The 17,727-nt window shown below is 37.7% G+C and overlaps 1 protein-coding gene across 7 annotated transcripts in view; it reads right to left on the minus strand.

Moving 5' to 3' along the window:
- The window catches only part of pde4d (phosphodiesterase 4D, cAMP-specific), a 205,104-nt gene that overhangs the window by 13,839 nt on the left and 173,538 nt on the right, over positions 1–17,727 (minus strand). For 6 of the 7 annotated variants that reach the window (XM_008418380.3, XM_008418379.3, XM_008418381.3 and 3 more), the window contains 5 exons: positions 8,743–8,934; positions 7,226–7,262; positions 7,069–7,145; positions 6,469–6,518; positions 2,918–3,030 (listed from right to left, as the gene is read on the minus strand). In XM_008418380.3, coding sequence (XP_008416602.1) covers positions 2,918–3,030; positions 6,469–6,518; positions 7,069–7,145; positions 7,226–7,262; positions 8,743–8,934 — 469 coding nt within the window. Of the gene's footprint in view, positions 1–2,917; positions 3,031–6,468; positions 6,519–7,068; positions 7,146–7,225; positions 7,263–8,521; positions 8,586–8,742; positions 8,935–17,727 lie in introns of those variants that run through there. The other variant, XM_008418386.3, reaches the window with a different exon arrangement.

A 17,727-nucleotide genomic window follows, 5' to 3' on the forward strand; every position in this document is an offset into this window, starting at 1 on the left:
GTCTAATTTCAGTGCTTCTTGTTTTATGGAGTAACTTTATCAATAAATTAAAAAAAATCCTAACAATCAAAATTGTTTTTACCCTTAATTTTCACAAATTGACAAAATAGAAACTGTTCCTTCTTTGGCATCTCAATTCAGACAATATAAACAGAAGTAAGAATGATCTAAAAGTGTTAAATGACCTTTTTTGAAGTTTGACTGTGGGTGTTCATTTGTTAGTGACATAAAAACCAAAATAGTCAATGAGCTGGACAAAAACTCAAGACATGTGCAAAACAGAAGATAAAGACCTTATTCCCTTATTTTGAACCATTAGATGAAAATTTAAACAGAAAATGGACAATGACATTTTCAAATATTTTTCAAGAACTCAGATGATATTAAAAGAAATCTAAATTGGGCCATCCCCAGAAAATGTTACATTCTCTTTCAAAACATTGGTTTATGGGCTTCATGCTCATATGCATCGCCAATTATATATAAAAAAAGAGAAACCAAGCATTCAATGAAAATCCCTCTTTATCCCTTAAAATAGGTCAAAGTGACACTTTCTAAAATCTCTCCCCTTTTACCTACAGTGACCTCCAAAACTGGCGATCAGACTTAAGCAGCACACATTGTTCTCTCAGCAGAGGCGGAAAAAGATTCAGAGCCACTCTAAAACAGAGCCCTCATCAATTAAAACGATTGATTGTATACTTTATAATAAATACACCATCAATGTAAAGCTAGTGTTTGAAATGTGAAAAACTACAGGAAGCATGCCCTTTGTGAATATAACTTGCTGTTAAGTAACACAGCAGTTTTAGGGCACAACTTGCATCATCATGCAGGTTTTTTTTATTAATATACTTAAAGATTAGAAGTTCAAGAAAATGAAGGCTAGTTTTGCTTTAATTGAATCCATTTATTTTAAGGGAATTCGGGCTGATCTTTCAACGATCCTTCATAAATGTCTGAAGATTTATGTTGAGAAACAAAAAAAAAAACAAAAAAAAAAGTTTGCGGGCCTCAGACACCAGGTGATCACTAAAGATGCATTCGTTACCTGTGATGTTTGTGTATGTGTGCGAGTTAGTGGGGAGATAGCAGGGCGGCCGGGCCTGTGGCTGTTACCATGACAACTGGAGATAGCTCTGTTGGTGAGCGACGGTGAGGCAGAGCTGTACTATTGGTTTCTCATCTCTTTTAGAAATCTCCTCATGTCTAAATGAGGCTAAGTTGTGGATGGGCTAATATTAGAGGTGAACACTCTGCAAGTCCTTTGTCTTGTCTGCCCTCGCCATCTCTCCTCGTCTCTGGTCTTGTGACATCATGGTGTGTGACATCACGAGGACCCAGTGCTCATCAGCATTCAAAGCGACGCAGCAACCTCCTTCCACACACACACACACACGCACACGCACACACACACACACCCACACACACACACACACACACGCACACACACACACTGGAGGCAACTGAGCATGCTCATACCTGGACTCCCTGCCTGCATGACAATGCTATCACTAAGATACACGAAAACAACACAAACAATTGAACTTTTGATGTTGATCCGCTACAGAGTACATAGCAGAAGCAGGTCATGGCAGCTTGAGCATGTTCAATCTCTACCTAAGAGGCTCACACTCAGACAGGGGGACATTATTTAAGTAATACTGCACTGACAGCTACCACACATACTACAATCAGTAAAATCAACAGTGCATGATGTACTGGAGCTTTCTGTTCTTATCTTTATTTATCAAGATGTGCTGATCATGAGCATTATGCTAACAGGAACACAGCATGTGAGCAATCAAACAACTACATTATTGTCTACGACAACATACCAGCATATACAGCACTCGACAGTGTATGCAAGAGGAGTGTCCTTGGACAAGGTGTCGGGCGAGGACAGACAGCAAAATTTTCTTTCTTTCTTTCATAAATTATTTGAAAAGGATTTAGATCACCCTCAGTTTTGAGCAACCTCAGCATACAGTTATCTAGTAGAGAAAAACAGTGTAATTTTAGGGTCAATTGACCCTGACCTGTGGCCAGACAGTGAGAAACTCAGAAATCCAATATTTTTCCTATCAGTGAACATAACACCTAGACATCACTAGTCTGGCTACACACTGCAGAGTGGAGATTTGAGTGATTTAAAACAAAGAGGAACCACAGAGATTTTACATGATATTTAAAAAGGGAAATTAATTTCTGACATACAGAGACATGTCTGAGTTTTATTAAGGCTGGAAGAGAGTGAGCAAGACTTTTCAGTGGACAACAGGAAGGCTGATGGTCTCTATGAGTTATGGAACAAGCAGGAATGTTGAAATGTTGGTTTCTTTTGAGAAACCTTGAACTTAAGGCAGTCATGATAATTGTATAACTTTAAAATTTAAAATGCCAACTTTTAATCACTTCAGCTTTGTTATAAAGTAGTAGTAAAATCTTTCTTTACAGGAAATTTGTATAATGCTGTTCTTGCATATTATTTTAGTGCCTAAAAAAAAATGGGAATCATTTAAAATCTGTATCCAGAGGTCAAAACTTTACAAAATTAAAGTCCGTGAATTTTGGCCAGTCAAATTTGATCATTGGATCTCTGTAGCAGACCTTGCCTTCAGATATTTGCAACAGTGCAACTCTAATAGACGCAAAGTATGGAACACACATAAAATCCTGAATACCATCTATATATACCATCACACCCAACTTAAACACTTCAATGGACAAGTTCGGAAAGGGATTTTGATGACCAATAACAAACAAAAATATTTTAGTTAACTCTTTGAGCAGCTTCTCCATGTTTTGAACAACTTAGCATATTAATTTTTAAATTAATATTATTTGATCATATCAACAGACATTGCAAAGGGATAAATATCTAACAGCGGAAAAACATTTTTCACTCATCTCTTACCTTGTTGGAGGCCATCTCGCTGACCGAGTGTCTTGTCTGCAGCGTCTCCAGCTGGTCCAGGCACCAGTCCAGCTCCTCCAGGGTCTCGGTGGCCAGTTTCTGGTAGGCCTCCTCTGCGGGGGCAAGACAGGAGGGCAACGGGTCAGTGAGGGCCCGCTTCAGAGGACGAGCGGCCGGTCTGGGGTCTCCCACCCTACAAACGGTTAAGCTGGGATACCCCGAGAAAACATATGGGTGACTCTTCATAATGGAACAGGTGAGCCAGCTGTGACGGCCTGGGAGAGGGGCCTTCTCTATCTTCGTATGCCACCTTGCAGCACAGCTGGAGCAAACCTCGCTGACTTTTTGCAAAAAAGTTCAGTTCTGCCCTCTCAACCTTGGATTTTTCCGTAAATGCAAACCCAGCTACAGTCCCCTGGAGTGTTGTGGTTGTCGACGGGTGGCGATCTGCCACCCTGTTAGTTCTTTGCCCAGATGTTAAGTCTCCAGCAGATGTTCACATGGACTAAACGCAACAGCAAGTAGGTATAAAGAAACTTGTCAGACTCATTCATGAGCAGCCGTACACAGTGAGATGCAGAGAGAGTATTCTCTCATTCTTAGAGGAAGTGTAATTCCAGTCATGTAGCAGGATGAACAACAGTCTGTTTAGCAGGCCCATGTCTGCTATCGGATGGACAGAGAGGAGACAGGGATGGTGGGAAGAAGAAGAAGAACCGGTGAGCACCTCAGAGCCAGTCAGCGTCCACAGGAGTCCAACTGTCCAGCACAGACCAAGCATGTCCGCCGCACCAAGACATGGTCAAACAGCACAAAGACATTTCACTCAAACACACACTTGGAAGCAAGCAGACACACATGTATACACATACACACTCACACCAGCTGAAAAGCTACCCATAACACATCCTGGTTTTGTCTCCTTTGCCCCCCTGCCAATAATTAAAAAAAAAAAACAACAAAAAAAAAACATCCACAGTATCCAAGAAGCAAGTGGGTACAAGCTGGCGCTGTGTGTCTTTGCCGGATGGTGTGTCCTACAGATGCTGTGTAAATAGGTTGGGGGGCTGGGGGTTAAGGAGGGCGGGCTGCTGTTGCTTCGGCGTCCCTGGTAGCCAAACGTGCTGCGCTCCCCAAGCTGTACCTAAAGCCTGAGAGGACTGCGCCGTGGACGGGGAAAGGAGGCACACAAAACATGGAGTGGATAAAAATAAAAATAAGAAGAGGAGCCAGAGCTTGCAGCTCCAAACGCTGTGTGTGCATGCATGCTTATATGTGCTCAGCATACAAACACCAGCAAAAAACACAGAGGTAGTTGACAACAATATGATGAGAGTCTCAGCATCACAAGCTTTCCACATGACAAATTTCTCCTTTTTTTTGTTGTTGTTTCCAAACAGAACAGAAAATGTCACCTTGCCAGACACCAGTTTGTACTGATTCCCTTCATAAAAGCAAAGGATTTTAATACTTTGTGAAAGGAAGTGGTGGTTAAGCGGTCGGGAGATGTATTATTTCAGCATTGCAGCCAACATTTATGTGTGTGCCTAAATGTAGTAGCAGTGCCAAACATGTGGAATTTCAGTTGTTTTTTTTAACACTGAATTACTGATGTCTTATTGCTGCAATTGCATATATACATTTTATCTCATAATATTTTGAATTATGATAACGATTTCAGTTTAATTAATATGAAAGGTGCTTTTAGATCACACAATAAGTTCAGAAAGGACTGCTGCATCCTTGCTCATTTTTGAAAGGACTATTTTTTGTTACTCTTGACTCTACCTCTAAATCTTTATCATCTCATATGCAAAAGTCCAGTCTCTCCTGCTTCACTGCCTTTAACATTCTCTTTCCCTTTCTTGCATTTTATGCTTCCCCCACTGCTCATCCTTCCTTTTGCCCCCCCTTTTTTTTGCCTCTCTTCTTTCAACCTTTTTTTGTGTCACTGTCTTTCTCCCCCGGTGTGGTGTCAGTGGCTCGGGTGCTACTCTTTCTGACAGCAACTGCACTGACGTCAATGACATTCTTCTCATGCTTAGTGCGACATCAGACACCGGCGCTCGGAGAGGCCACTCTGCTGCACAGACGCAGAGCTGGAGCCAAACTATGGAACAGCTTAACAGTGGAGTCGGACTGGCAATGGAAAGGAATGACATTCAAAGAGTAACAGGAGGGGAGGGAAGGGACAAGCCAAGAAAAGGAGGAACCCTGACCCTTGATCAAGGTAAAAGCATGTGATCTCTCACACATTTTAAACACAAACTTTACTGTGCTGAATAATGAAGGAAAATAAAACACAGTTTTTCCTTTTATCAACATTTTGTAGGGTGCTGAATATAAGCGCAAGGCACACTTTTCAGATTTTTATTTGCAAAAAGTTTTGCAAACCATGTATTGTTTTTCTTCCTCTACATAATTCTACCACTTTCTTTTAATTTACTATGGAAACACCTTCCGAAAAACATGTAGAGATATGTGTATTATTATAATTTAGACCTACATAGATACTTTTTAAAATTTCCTAATGTATTTCAACAAGTAAATCTAATAAAACTAGAAAAACCCAAGATCCTCAAATCAAATTGCAACTTTATTGCTCCTGGAAAAATCATTGAGATAATATTAATTATGCTCTTTTATTGCTTTGCTCTTTGCAAGCTGGCTTGTTGCAGAGTCAGTATGCTTTTGCATATGATGATCGGTCAATACTCTGATGTAATGATGCCCATGACTCACAGCTGTCACAACTTTATAGCAGGAGCAATAATGGCTTGCAGCAATAGGATTGTGTGCTAAATATAGCACAATGTCACTGGGACCCCGATGATTTCAGATGTGACACTCAGAGAACTGCTTTAGATATATTTTTAATGCTGAAGGGAAATGTGACACATTCACTATTTTGAGTACCCTGGTTTGTACTTGTAAAACCAGTAAATATTTTCACTTTTATGTAAAAGTGCTTTTTTTGTTGGTTCTGTGGATGTCTTTGCTATCATGGTCCTTATACTAAAGTGGGAAATGCGAAAGGTTTATCGGTTTTGAAAGTCATATGTAGTGTCTTAGCAAACATGAGCTGGATTACAGCTACTGAAAGTGTTGTACTGTCAAGGGTGAATCTTTTCTAGCCATCTGATACAGTCTGCACAATGCCATCCTCAGAAAACCCATTCAGAAGAGACCAGACAGGTTGTGCAGTGAAAGATGACTGTCTAACAGGTAAAGACAGCTGTGAATACACATTCAATAACCAATGACTCTTTTATGTTGGCACTGATATGTCTATGTCTGAAAAAATATAATACTTGATCACCATGAATATGAATACTCAGTCTTGTCTTGTGTCTAAGCAGTTCTTAGAATTTGAAAAAGTAAATCAATAGTAAAAAAAAATAAAAATAAAAAAAAAAATCTATTTTTTTCAAATGAAATCAGAATATTTACAAGGATGGAAACAAATGATGAGAAGATCTGCTGGTGAAAATAAGCATAGTGTATAACACTGAAATATTTTTCTCATTACATTTCTAGTTTAAATTTCTTACCTGTAAAGGTGGTCTTGGTGATAGGGGGTGGGTTACACATGGGTGATCTCCTGTCATAAACAGGCACATAATATTATATGTCACTTTAAAATTCAAACATTTTGTAGAATATTGAAAAACAATCCGTAACAAAGAAAAACAACATCTATCATTGGCTCAGTAAATGCAAAGGACCTTGACTGTTTGGAGCTACTGCAAAGAAATAACTCAAGGAGCTATTGCAGTACTAAAAACGAACAGCAGAGGGCAGACACAGCCAACTGTACCAGACGAGTGTGTTTGAGGGATCCGTTGGCTGAAATACAAAATGAATTTAATAACTGTGCCTTTAGTGTTTTGTAATTCTATGAAAATAATAACCACTGTGATTCACCTCACTGCACTACTGTATTTCTACAACATCCCAGACTAAATCTGGTCAACTTTTTGTAGGGTCCTGAATATAAATGCACTGGATAACTTGTTTAGATGTTTAGAAGATAGTAAATTATCTCCTACATGTTTGCATGTTTAAGGTTGGAATCATGTAGAAATTAGGGGCTGCATCATGCCACGCCACTCATTTTATCTCAGTAATCATAAGTAATGAAAGCAGCTTACTTATTAGATGCTCTGTCTTGCTGTAGATTGGTTAATGTACCAAAGTTGTTCCGTACAGTTCTCAAGCTTGCAAGAACCTGAGAGCAGGATATGATTGATTAGGATTTAATCAGGCATTGATCATCACAATATGCAACATTAAGACAAATTCGCATACCTGTGCAAATGGCGTTACAATCATATCGTCACCATGACTGAAAGAAATAAAGAAAGTGGAGTCTATATTAGTGGAAACTCCCATACTGCTGAAATTTGAATTTGACAATATGTTGTGCTCTGGGACCTATTAAGATGTAGATACAGGGTAGGAAAAAGCTATGTCACCCCAATGTTTGTACTGTGGAACAGTAAGTAACTGTCTGAGCTGCAAACAGAAAACCTCAACAATTGTGATAAAGAAGGAGGAGTAGGGCCATTGAGAGCTTTAAAAACAAATAATTAAAGTTTAAAATGTACTCTAGAATGGAGGGGGAGAAATTACATTAAGGAAAATATAAGATATATTGGAAAATATCAGAAAATGTCGAAATCAGAATATGATTGCGACATATCAGCATCAGAACCTATTTTTTGTGCTTAATCACAGCAAGGCTGCTGTGAAGAATGCTAGCTTTCTATGCACCTGTGAAAACATCCCTAAACTTTTTCCCATTGCTTGCTTTCTCTTCTTTTAAAGGAAAGCAACAACTGACTCTATTATCAATTGCTCAATTACTTTGTTACTTTAGCTGTCCAGCACTTTGGTCAACTGTTGTTTTTACAATTGAAAAAATTTGACTTTGACTTCAAGTTGAAGTTTAACTTTACAGATTAAATATTAATATCACAAACTTTTGTTTTAGCTGCACTGATTGCCTTGGGTGTCAAGTGGTACCCCAAAGTTTGAGGCTCAATAAAGTTAAGCTGAAAAGCCTTGGTTAAAGTTGATACCAACCCAAAAGGGAAACTACAGTTACTATTGAAATAACCAATAAACTGAAGACAAAGATGGACATGGACTGGCAACAGGTGCAGCGGAACAGGTGTGTGTTACCATGACAATGGCTATCCTGTTGCAAAAACACCACAGCTACAACATTTCATTCATATGTACTTTCAGCATGTGAACTGGTATTTGTGGGATAAAAACCAAATGAGATGATAGCTTTTTCTGTCCTGTGCTCCTAAAACAAAACAAAAACAAAATAGAGATTTAGCTAAATGAACTTAAAAAAAGCCTGACATCTTGTGTAAGATCATTAAAAAAAAATGAAAATGAAACTACTTCAGTACAAAGTTCATATTGTCAACTTCCTAAAACAATGGTTCATGTCATATTTTGCCAAAATGGTCATTTTTTTCCCCCTGTTTTGCCTAAATCATATTTTGGCAAAAAATAACTTAGGCCATTGTTTCAGGAAGGTGACTATATGATGCTGCATATCGTCAAAATGCGCTTGCGCCACATGCTTACTCAATTAAATGGGCATGAGTTTGGGTTAGGATATGTGACACCACACAACCATTTGCTGCTCATGCACTCTTCCCCTGAGGTCTAGGACCGGTCCTTAAAACATCCAGCTGCGACAGAGCCACCAAAACACAAAAGCCCCCACTGAGATCAACAGATGCACATTTTATTTGGGTGGATTGTCTAAGTGTTATAAATGAAAGGAAAATCTTTGTGCCACTCACATGTCACTGGCAATGGAGGAGTTTCGAGACATGGACTTGGGGGAGAGGTCGTAGTCGCTGTCCGAGCGGTAGAGGAACGACTCTCTCCGCTGGCTGTGGACGAAGTTGGCCTGCAGGATGAGGCCTGAGCCCGGGCTGGCCATTGGGTCCAGGGGGCTTCGACCTGACGACGTGCCATTGTCCACATCAAAGCTGCAGGCAAAAAACAAAAAAGAAGAAGGAAAAGGGGTATTAAAATATGAACAGTTTTTTTTCAGTGGGTTTGTAAACAAAGTAAAAACAGTAAAATTTGCAATCCGTTAGTCATTGGGCATAAATATTTTAAAAAGCATTGTAGTTATCTTTATATGGCAGCACTGTTCAACATTTTGAATATGTCTGGAATTTAAGAGTTGAGTGTGACTTATTTATGATGTTGTATAAAGTGCTGACAGCTATTGATATTTATAGCAAATATATATATATATATATATATATATATATATATATATATATATATATATAAAAAGACAAATCATCAAATCATGGTAATGTGGTTTCAAAAGTGGGCTCCTACTCTATTTTCAATCACTTATGCTTGTAATTTATCGCAGCAGGTTTTCTCACTAGTCCTGGAATCTGCTCACACAGAACCACACTCAGCATGCTTTATTACAACCCTCCTCTGTGCCACAGGGAATACCTCAGTCCTGATACTGCTACTGACTCACAGCTAAGAAGTGTTTTTTTTTTTTTTTTACCAGTGACACCACTTCCTATTGGGATGTCATGCTGAGCTCCTTAGTCTCCAAGGTGATTGTGGACCCAAGTGATGACTAATGCATATCTACGGAGACATCTGCCTCATTGCCAAGGCTGGGACGCAATCCTATAATCTGGTCTGGGGAGGATGCTAAGGTCAGTGTGGGATTCCCCTCGACACAACGCGTAATACCCAGGAGGGTGACGTCTCCTTATCTTATCATAATCATCATAGAGATACATAACAAAAGAAAACAAAAGTTTTTATCCAGCATTGGTTCCCTTCTAATACTGTTAGAAAATGAGCAAGCCTGTGCATGTATGACAGCCTAAAATATGCAGAGTGAACAGTTATTGAAATGAAATTTTTTAAAAGTTTGATGGTGTATAGACACGGGTTATATGCTGTTAAAAATCCCACGATATTAAACGTGCCTGTGTAAATAAAAGCATTCATTCAAAGTAAACTGGCTCCTTTCCTTTAACACTAAGATAAAACCTGACTCCTTCAGGTAAAGTTTCAGAATGCCTGCAGGTATGGGAAAACCCTGGCTTGGTTTGTTCACATGATAGAACAAAAGTTGGCAAGTAAGACCCACAAATATGTTGCCTACTTTTTATGCGAAAGTAGAGAATCGAGAGTATGGGTTTAACGTGAAGCTAAGTAAAGCCAATGTATCCACAGATACATTCTGAAATGTATATGTGGATAAGTTCCAACAGTACAACTGATATATTATCTAACAAGAAATAAACTGAGAAATTAAGGAGGTCAAGCAGAGTACAGCAAAGTTGCTCGATTCTACTCATGAGCTTTAAAGGTCTTTTTGTCATGACAAAAAGACCTTTTATCATGACAAAAGACAAAAGACCTCGGCAACATTTCCAAATGTTGCCGACTTTTTACTCAGTGTTTATGTCTTCATTCTGTAGCACATGAATCTGAAGACTGATGTTTGGCCATTTCAGCCACACCAAGCACACCAATCCCTAACAGATGTTAAACGCAGTTTAAAGTGTGAACACAGTCAATGCTGTTCTTGTATCTGATTATATTACTGTCCTCTTTATAATCACCGGAGACCAAAAATTAGCCACAGAATTGTGATTAGTGCAATCTGTAAAATATTTAGCTGTAGTCACATCTTATCAAGCTCCTCGAAAGCCACACTGCAACACAGGACATGCCAAGCATATTTTCCAGAATACTTAAAGGGCTAAATGATCTACCTTCTTCCTGTGATATAACTGATGGCAGAGGCTGACTGAGAGTGAACTTTTGTTGGGGAATAGGATAGTTTGGCTGCCTGCCTGGAACAAAGGACAATTGTATTGTCCTTGCCCTCCTCTCTAAGTTCTTAGACAAAAAAAAAGAGAAAAAAAAGACACAAAAGTGCTGCAGTTGAAGTGACCCTGGTAACTTTTTTTAAAAGTTGCTCTACACACTCTCAAAGAGCACCAATCAGTCTGAACCTCCCTCATATCACCCATCTTCACACTCTTATCAAACCAAGTAATCCTTCTGCTGTCTTTACTGGAAGTGTTGAGAGCCCCGACTCACACCAGTGAAAGATAAGTCATCACTGCTAACACAGGTCAGCTCGTCGTGCAGCTGCTCCGTGTGGTAAGTGCACATGAATGAGTACGTCCTGTATGTGAACAAGGAAAAGATCTCAAACTGAGACAGAGAAAGTGTTGACACAGAGCCTCTAGCATATGTTTAACATCTGATCGCACTCTGACGTCAAAGCCCACGCTCAGTCTCACCTAAACTGCATGTGTGGTTTTACTCTATAGACACACCCTCCATCCCTTCCTCTGGAATAACAAATAAGTCTTGGAGCAAAGTTAGCATAGTATTGCGCCAACATTGACATCATAGTTGGAATACCTGTTTTTTTTTTTTTCTCCCAATAGAGCAAATCAGCAGCCAATAAAGAGAAAAAGAAAGAAAAGAAGGCCAACACTTGTATGGCTACATAGTGGAAATAAACAGAAGACTAAGTGAGTGTCCCTCTTAAAGAGAAATGCTTTTGAACTAGGTCAGCAAATCCAGCATTATTTTTGATAATCTGCAATAAAAATACCATCGGACACTAATATTAAAAATTTGCTTAAAAAAAAACAATACTCAAGCACAGGGTATAGACAATAAATGGATGCAAGGATATCAGGTAGTAAGTGTTTCTGAGATCGCTACCTCTTTAAAAAGTTGTCAGTCATAAATAAATATGTTGCTAAATTTGTTATACACTCTATAAAGTCAAATGCTGTTTGAAACTTCCATGTGTCATTTATAATGCACAATCCTTTTGGTGTCAACATATCAATTATTATCAATTATATATCAATTACCAAAAACGAAAAACAGGAAACCATCCAAATGTCAAAAACAATGTGCTTAGTTATTTCAAAAACATCATAAAACTGTTAAGTAAAATAAAATAAAAGTGTCATGTTTCTGTTGTTGGCTTTAGCATTACAAATGCACGATGAGAGCTGATCGAACTGTAGTTGTCGTAATACACATAGCCAATACCCTCCTTCTTTTGCAATCTACTCAATCAAACTTTTAGTCTACAGAATCCATTAATGGTTCCTGGGAGCTCACCACGCCAAGATATGTGTAGGCTGCTTTTGGCCTGAAAGCTACATTATTTAATACTTCAGAGAGTGGGAAAACTCTAAGACTGTCTTTAACCATGGGAACATTCTCCATCACTTTTAACCCTTCAACCCTCCCCTGGTCTTAAGAAATGGGGTAATTTGGACCCCATAATTTTTTTTCTCTGCCCAAAAAGGTCGCACTGACCCTGTGTGGGCTTTTACAAGTTTTTTTGTGTGTAGTTTTGAGAACTGATGGGCTGACAGGACAGCGCCCCCACTTTCCCGATGTCCGACAATGACATTTGCCATGGTTAAAGCCTAATTAAAAAAAAAAACAAAAAACAATAGCACATAGAAGGTATATTTCACAAAGAAGAAATTGAAATTAATGCACTGACCCCTAAAATATAAGTATCACAGTTCATTCAATCATTTTCATTAGAGGTTTTCTATAACTTATTATTCGAACTATAACGTTAATTTTTTAATTTTTTTTTGGACTCTGCAAAAGACTTATTTTTAAAACAAAAATGACAAACAGTTTCTTTATTGTACTGTAAACATTTTGAATGAAAAGCTTTGTATCCTATGAAATTCTTGCTGCGTTCATCGATCGTTGTTCTACCAAACAGCCTAAATCAGGTACAGGGTTCGATGCGGATGTTTTTTTGTTTGTTTATTTGTTTTATAGGAACACATTTCAAGGTGGAGTTCCCAGAAATGAGCACATCAAAAATGATAAAAATTATTATTAAAAAACAACTACACAACAACAGGGAACAACTACGCATTTCAATGTAGCTCTAATGTGACTCTTCAGCAATAACTAATTTTCCCCCCCACACCTGAAGTACTAATTTATACTGGCATATAATTTTCCCAAGTCTTTGTACATTCAGTGACTGGTTTTGGTTGACACATTTGCTGATAAATTTCACATTCTTATTCCTTTTCATAGTTTCATCACCCCCTCGCACGCTTGCTCTCAAACACTGAATTAGTTTATCTCCTTACTTCCAAAATGCTGAGTTTACTCTGAATGATCCACTTAGTTAAAAATGGCAAAAGTCAAATTATTCTGGGACACGACCTACATTTGACAGCCATTCTGCAAATATGGCTCTTAGTGATACCACTACGTCAGAACAGGACTTTGACATCTTTTTGTGTTCTGGTTCAGGAGCAAAGCCTTCTGTAGGAAAAAACCTGCATATTTTACACTTACAGAAACTGCCCATAGAAAACTAAATGACAAAAAAATGAATTTGCTACTTATTGTGGCTTTAACACAGAAACTTTAAGACCAAATTAATATAGAAAGTGATCTGTAATAATGTTCTGTTGGATTTTTTACTTTGTAACTAGAGTCAGGAGTTGACATAATTTGATTTGAGAGTTAAAACTCAGAGTTTGTGAGTCTGTGCCATCTTTAGCCTCTTTCTGAGGTCAACTGGTTCTATTTGACAAACAGAAAAAAAACAAAGCATTTCAGTATTATGTCCCCCAACCAGGCAGGGAATAAAACTCCATGAAATACATACTAATATATATTCATTAATCTTCTTTTTACAGCTTTAACCTCAGAAAGGTTCAAGCTTTCTGAGGTTATGTTAACAGTGAGGAGAGAAATATTTCTCCTCACTGTTTCCCACTAGCCTGCTTCCTTTTGTGTCCATAGCTTTCTAAAATAAAGCAAGAGTCACCTTCCCTCTGTCTGCTTTAGCACACAGCTTGTAAACATTTGGGATTCCAGGATTATAAAATCTTTTTTTATTTATTTTTTATTCGTTTTAAAGCTCTCGGTTGAGTTATATACAAACCTCATATTTTTGCACTTGGTTGCACATTTAAAAGAGACACATAACTATGTTTGTGTTATGTAATGTGACCAACATTGTTCTCATGGCTAAACCCTCAGGTGGAGCAGAATCCTATCTATCCTCATCCTTGCTGATCTGCTTAAAAAGACACACCATCATTAGTTATGTGTAACAGCTCAGAGCTGAGAGTGAATCAGTGAACTAACTATTTTCTGTTTTGGTGTAAGTGGAGAACAAGGAAAGACGAAGAGGTGAGTGAACATTGAAAAATAGACGGAGACAGAAGGAAAGGACATGAGCAAGGTGCTGCACTGCGTCCTGTGGCATGTCCATGACCTACGGTTTTAAAATGGCAGCACAGTGTTTATGTCAGGGTACTGACAGCTATGTGTCCTAGAGGAATGAGGTGCTACGAGATTATCACTATTGCCTTGAGTGAAAATTTTACACAAAGAATACAATTAAAAGATATAACATTACTGATTACGTTACTAATTACTGAATAACAGAAAAGCAATGATGCTACTGCTGCTAAAATATTAGAACATATTGATTAACATATGTTCATATTGTGATATGATTATTTTATTTCAATACAGACACTCAAAGAAAGATTTAGAACCGACTGCTCAACTTTGTCGTTTTAAAGCAACACTCAAGTAGAATATCACAAATTTCTGTTGCTGTGTTCTTCTTAAAATTACACCAATTATGACAAGCTGATATTAACTTAATTATTGTTATTATTAATTATGTAGTTGTGCTATCTGCTCATGTAACTGGCCTCAGGTTGACTACCGAATATTTAGTCCTCAAATACAGATACAGGTAGTGAGGGTAAAATATTTCAGGTTAATAATCAGTGTAAACAAATACTTACAACAAATCAAGTAATAGCAAGCTCTATATCTACCAAGATTTAGAAAATGAATATTTTGGCTCTGGAAACCATCCGCTTAAAATGTCACTGTCCAATCAGTTGAATGCATTAAAGCTTGTTCCAAAAATTCCCTTAAAATATTATTTTTACTGTTATTATTATGATATAAGTATCTTGTACGGAAGGTACAAGATGTTGTATGTTACAGGAAGGTGTTCTTAAGTGATAAAAGTTGGAGTGTTTTTTTTATGTTGCTTTTAGCAAATAGCAGTGACTGTAACACTGTCGCAGGTCAAAGCAGATTGGCTGTACGTTAAAGGCAAGCCATCCCTACAACCTGCAACATATTATTATTCATGTCAGGGCAAATCCTTTTCTTCTTTTACCATCTTGTTTGAAAAGACTGGGGGAGGAGGTAAAGAATTTGTGACAAGGCCATCAACCACAACGCAGACCGGACCAAGCAGATAAGGACTGACCATTCACTGATAACTACAACGCCTGTTTCCTCTATCTGCACTGCCCACCCACACAAACACACGCACCCACACGCATACACACACACATGTATTCACAGAAGTAAAAAAAAAAAAGTCAAGGCAGATATATGTTGATTTGCCAACACCCAACAGGAAGCAATAGCCAAATTTGTCTTTGGCTCAAAAATTAGGAGATAAATCTAAGACATTTTTTTTCCAAATGAGAGGAACTTCCTGTATAGCACAAACCATAGGAAATTCATACATCGCTTTTATACATACGACTTGGCATTTCAGTCCTTTGTACTTCAAGTTTTGTATATAAAACTAGTTTTGTAATTAACAAAACCATGAGTTATTTTTAATTATCTTCATTCCTCAACTTTTTTGTGATTTCATTTAAGTTTCACTATACTTTCAAAAATGAGATGGATGTAGACTGTATGCTTTATAATAAAACCAACTGACACACTGACCAAAAATGTATATAACAGTGTCATAATTGATTATGACAGTTCTTCAATAAATTTAATAGTTATTTTTTTGCTACATGATTTAGAGACTGTGTTGATTCTTGACAGACAGTTTTGTGTCAAACACTAGTTTACACAGAATTTCAACAACAAAATATAGAATTTTTGTATCTCGTAAGAAATGTTTATCATATCAAATATTATACATGATTTCATGTACTGAAATAAAAAATAACCATAATAACCAATTCTATATTATTTTAAAGACTGTAACAAGGTGGCCTTTTGCGGTTGGATTTTACAGTGAGGAAGACTACTTGAGGCAGGGTTGGGTGGAAACAGCAGTGGGTTTATTCTTCTCACAGCATCAACACACACACACACACACACACATTTCACAGGTGAAACTGCAGGCTTAAATAGTCTCAGCTATGACAGACCCAACCACCTCCAATTAACAGGGGGATCTCACTTAACCAATCTCCACCTATTTAAATAAAATACATTTTACTAAATATAAACATTTAAATGTACTTTTTATAAATATTTTATATTTTATCTTACACCAAATGAAACACCACAAAAAACCCATAAACAATCCCCCCCGCCCCACTTTTCAATGGCCTCTCCCGGAACCTATAAATGGTGTCTGGACCCCCGGGGTAGTATTTGTCCAAACACCATGGAGAGGACACAGAAAAGACAGGTGAGTCACTCAATATCAGCACTCCACACCTAACAGATTATGCACAAACATTTGCTCAGTTTAACCCACCAGTAGCTCATTGCTCTGAGTAACAATTATCCTCCCTTCACAGGCAACCACCTCACTTGTCAATGAGGAGCAGCTGTGCAGAGCCCAGAACAAAAGGCTACATGCCAATTACTGAAATACTCAATAAAAACAATTAAAACTTCTCGTGTGCAAATTATTTATGTGCAAATCTCTGCTTAAAGTGCAGTGCTAAATAAAGTGCTTGTTAATAAAGTGCAAAAAGTGCTTTTAAAGTGCTATTCAGTGACTTAGGTAAAAACAGTTCCAGTAATGAAGCTCTCCATTACAAAGACTGCAGCTGTTTTGTTGCATGGCATTATTATAACAAACATGAAATTCAATTTCTGTTTTTTTTATATATATATACATTTCTAGGTGACCTTCTGCTGGTAGATCTTATTGAACATAAAAACAAATTTTCTTACACTAGACATACTAGAAAATGTAAAAAATTACTTTAAATGGTTAACGAGTACAAAATGTTATTTCTGGCATGAAATGGTGAGCACTCAATTAAGGCATTTCAACTGTGTTCGGTCTCTGAAAAATTCCTTATCTCAATATCCTCAAGAACAAGTAGAACCTAAATACAAAACATTCAAACTGTGAAGATATCTAAAAAAAAAAACATCTTTTGCTCTGAGTCTTCTCGCCAATGTCTTGTCAAATTAAAAAGTTCTTGAGAACTTTGTACTTTTGTATATTTAGAATACTACTTCAAGCTGAGGAATGGCTAACTTTTCATAAACATTCAGCAGCTGAAACTCATTCATGCAAATCTTACTGAAAAAAATCATCTTAAAACAGAAACAATTTTGCCATAATTCTTGGACAATTGGTAGGAATTTATACTGCGTGGGGGACGAGTACTACCCAGTTGACCTTTTGTACATAGCAGGATGCAATCAAATCAATTATTAATGGCAGTGTTTCATTCCCTGGTTTGCTTTCCCCCTTTTTCCTTCAGACTCTGTGAGATATAAATACTATGAATCGTTGTCTTCAGTCATAACACTGCTCTAGCACCTACTGCCACAGCTGTAACACTGAGAAAAGTTTGTCAATCATGAGACACATAAAGAGGTCACCATGGCAATGCGCCATCATCTTGGTCCGTATGGGTAAAAGCATAGCGAGCAACTTCAGCTCCAATACACACGGGAGGTCCACTTAGCTGTGAACCTATTTTCCTTTCTATTCATCATCTTAA

Source organism: Poecilia reticulata, chromosome 9 (genome assembly GCF_904066995.2).
Source record: "Poecilia reticulata chromosome 9, P_reticulata-male-v2, whole genome shotgun sequence".
NCBI classification, from domain to species: domain Eukaryota; kingdom Metazoa; phylum Chordata; class Actinopteri; order Cyprinodontiformes; family Poeciliidae; genus Poecilia; species Poecilia reticulata.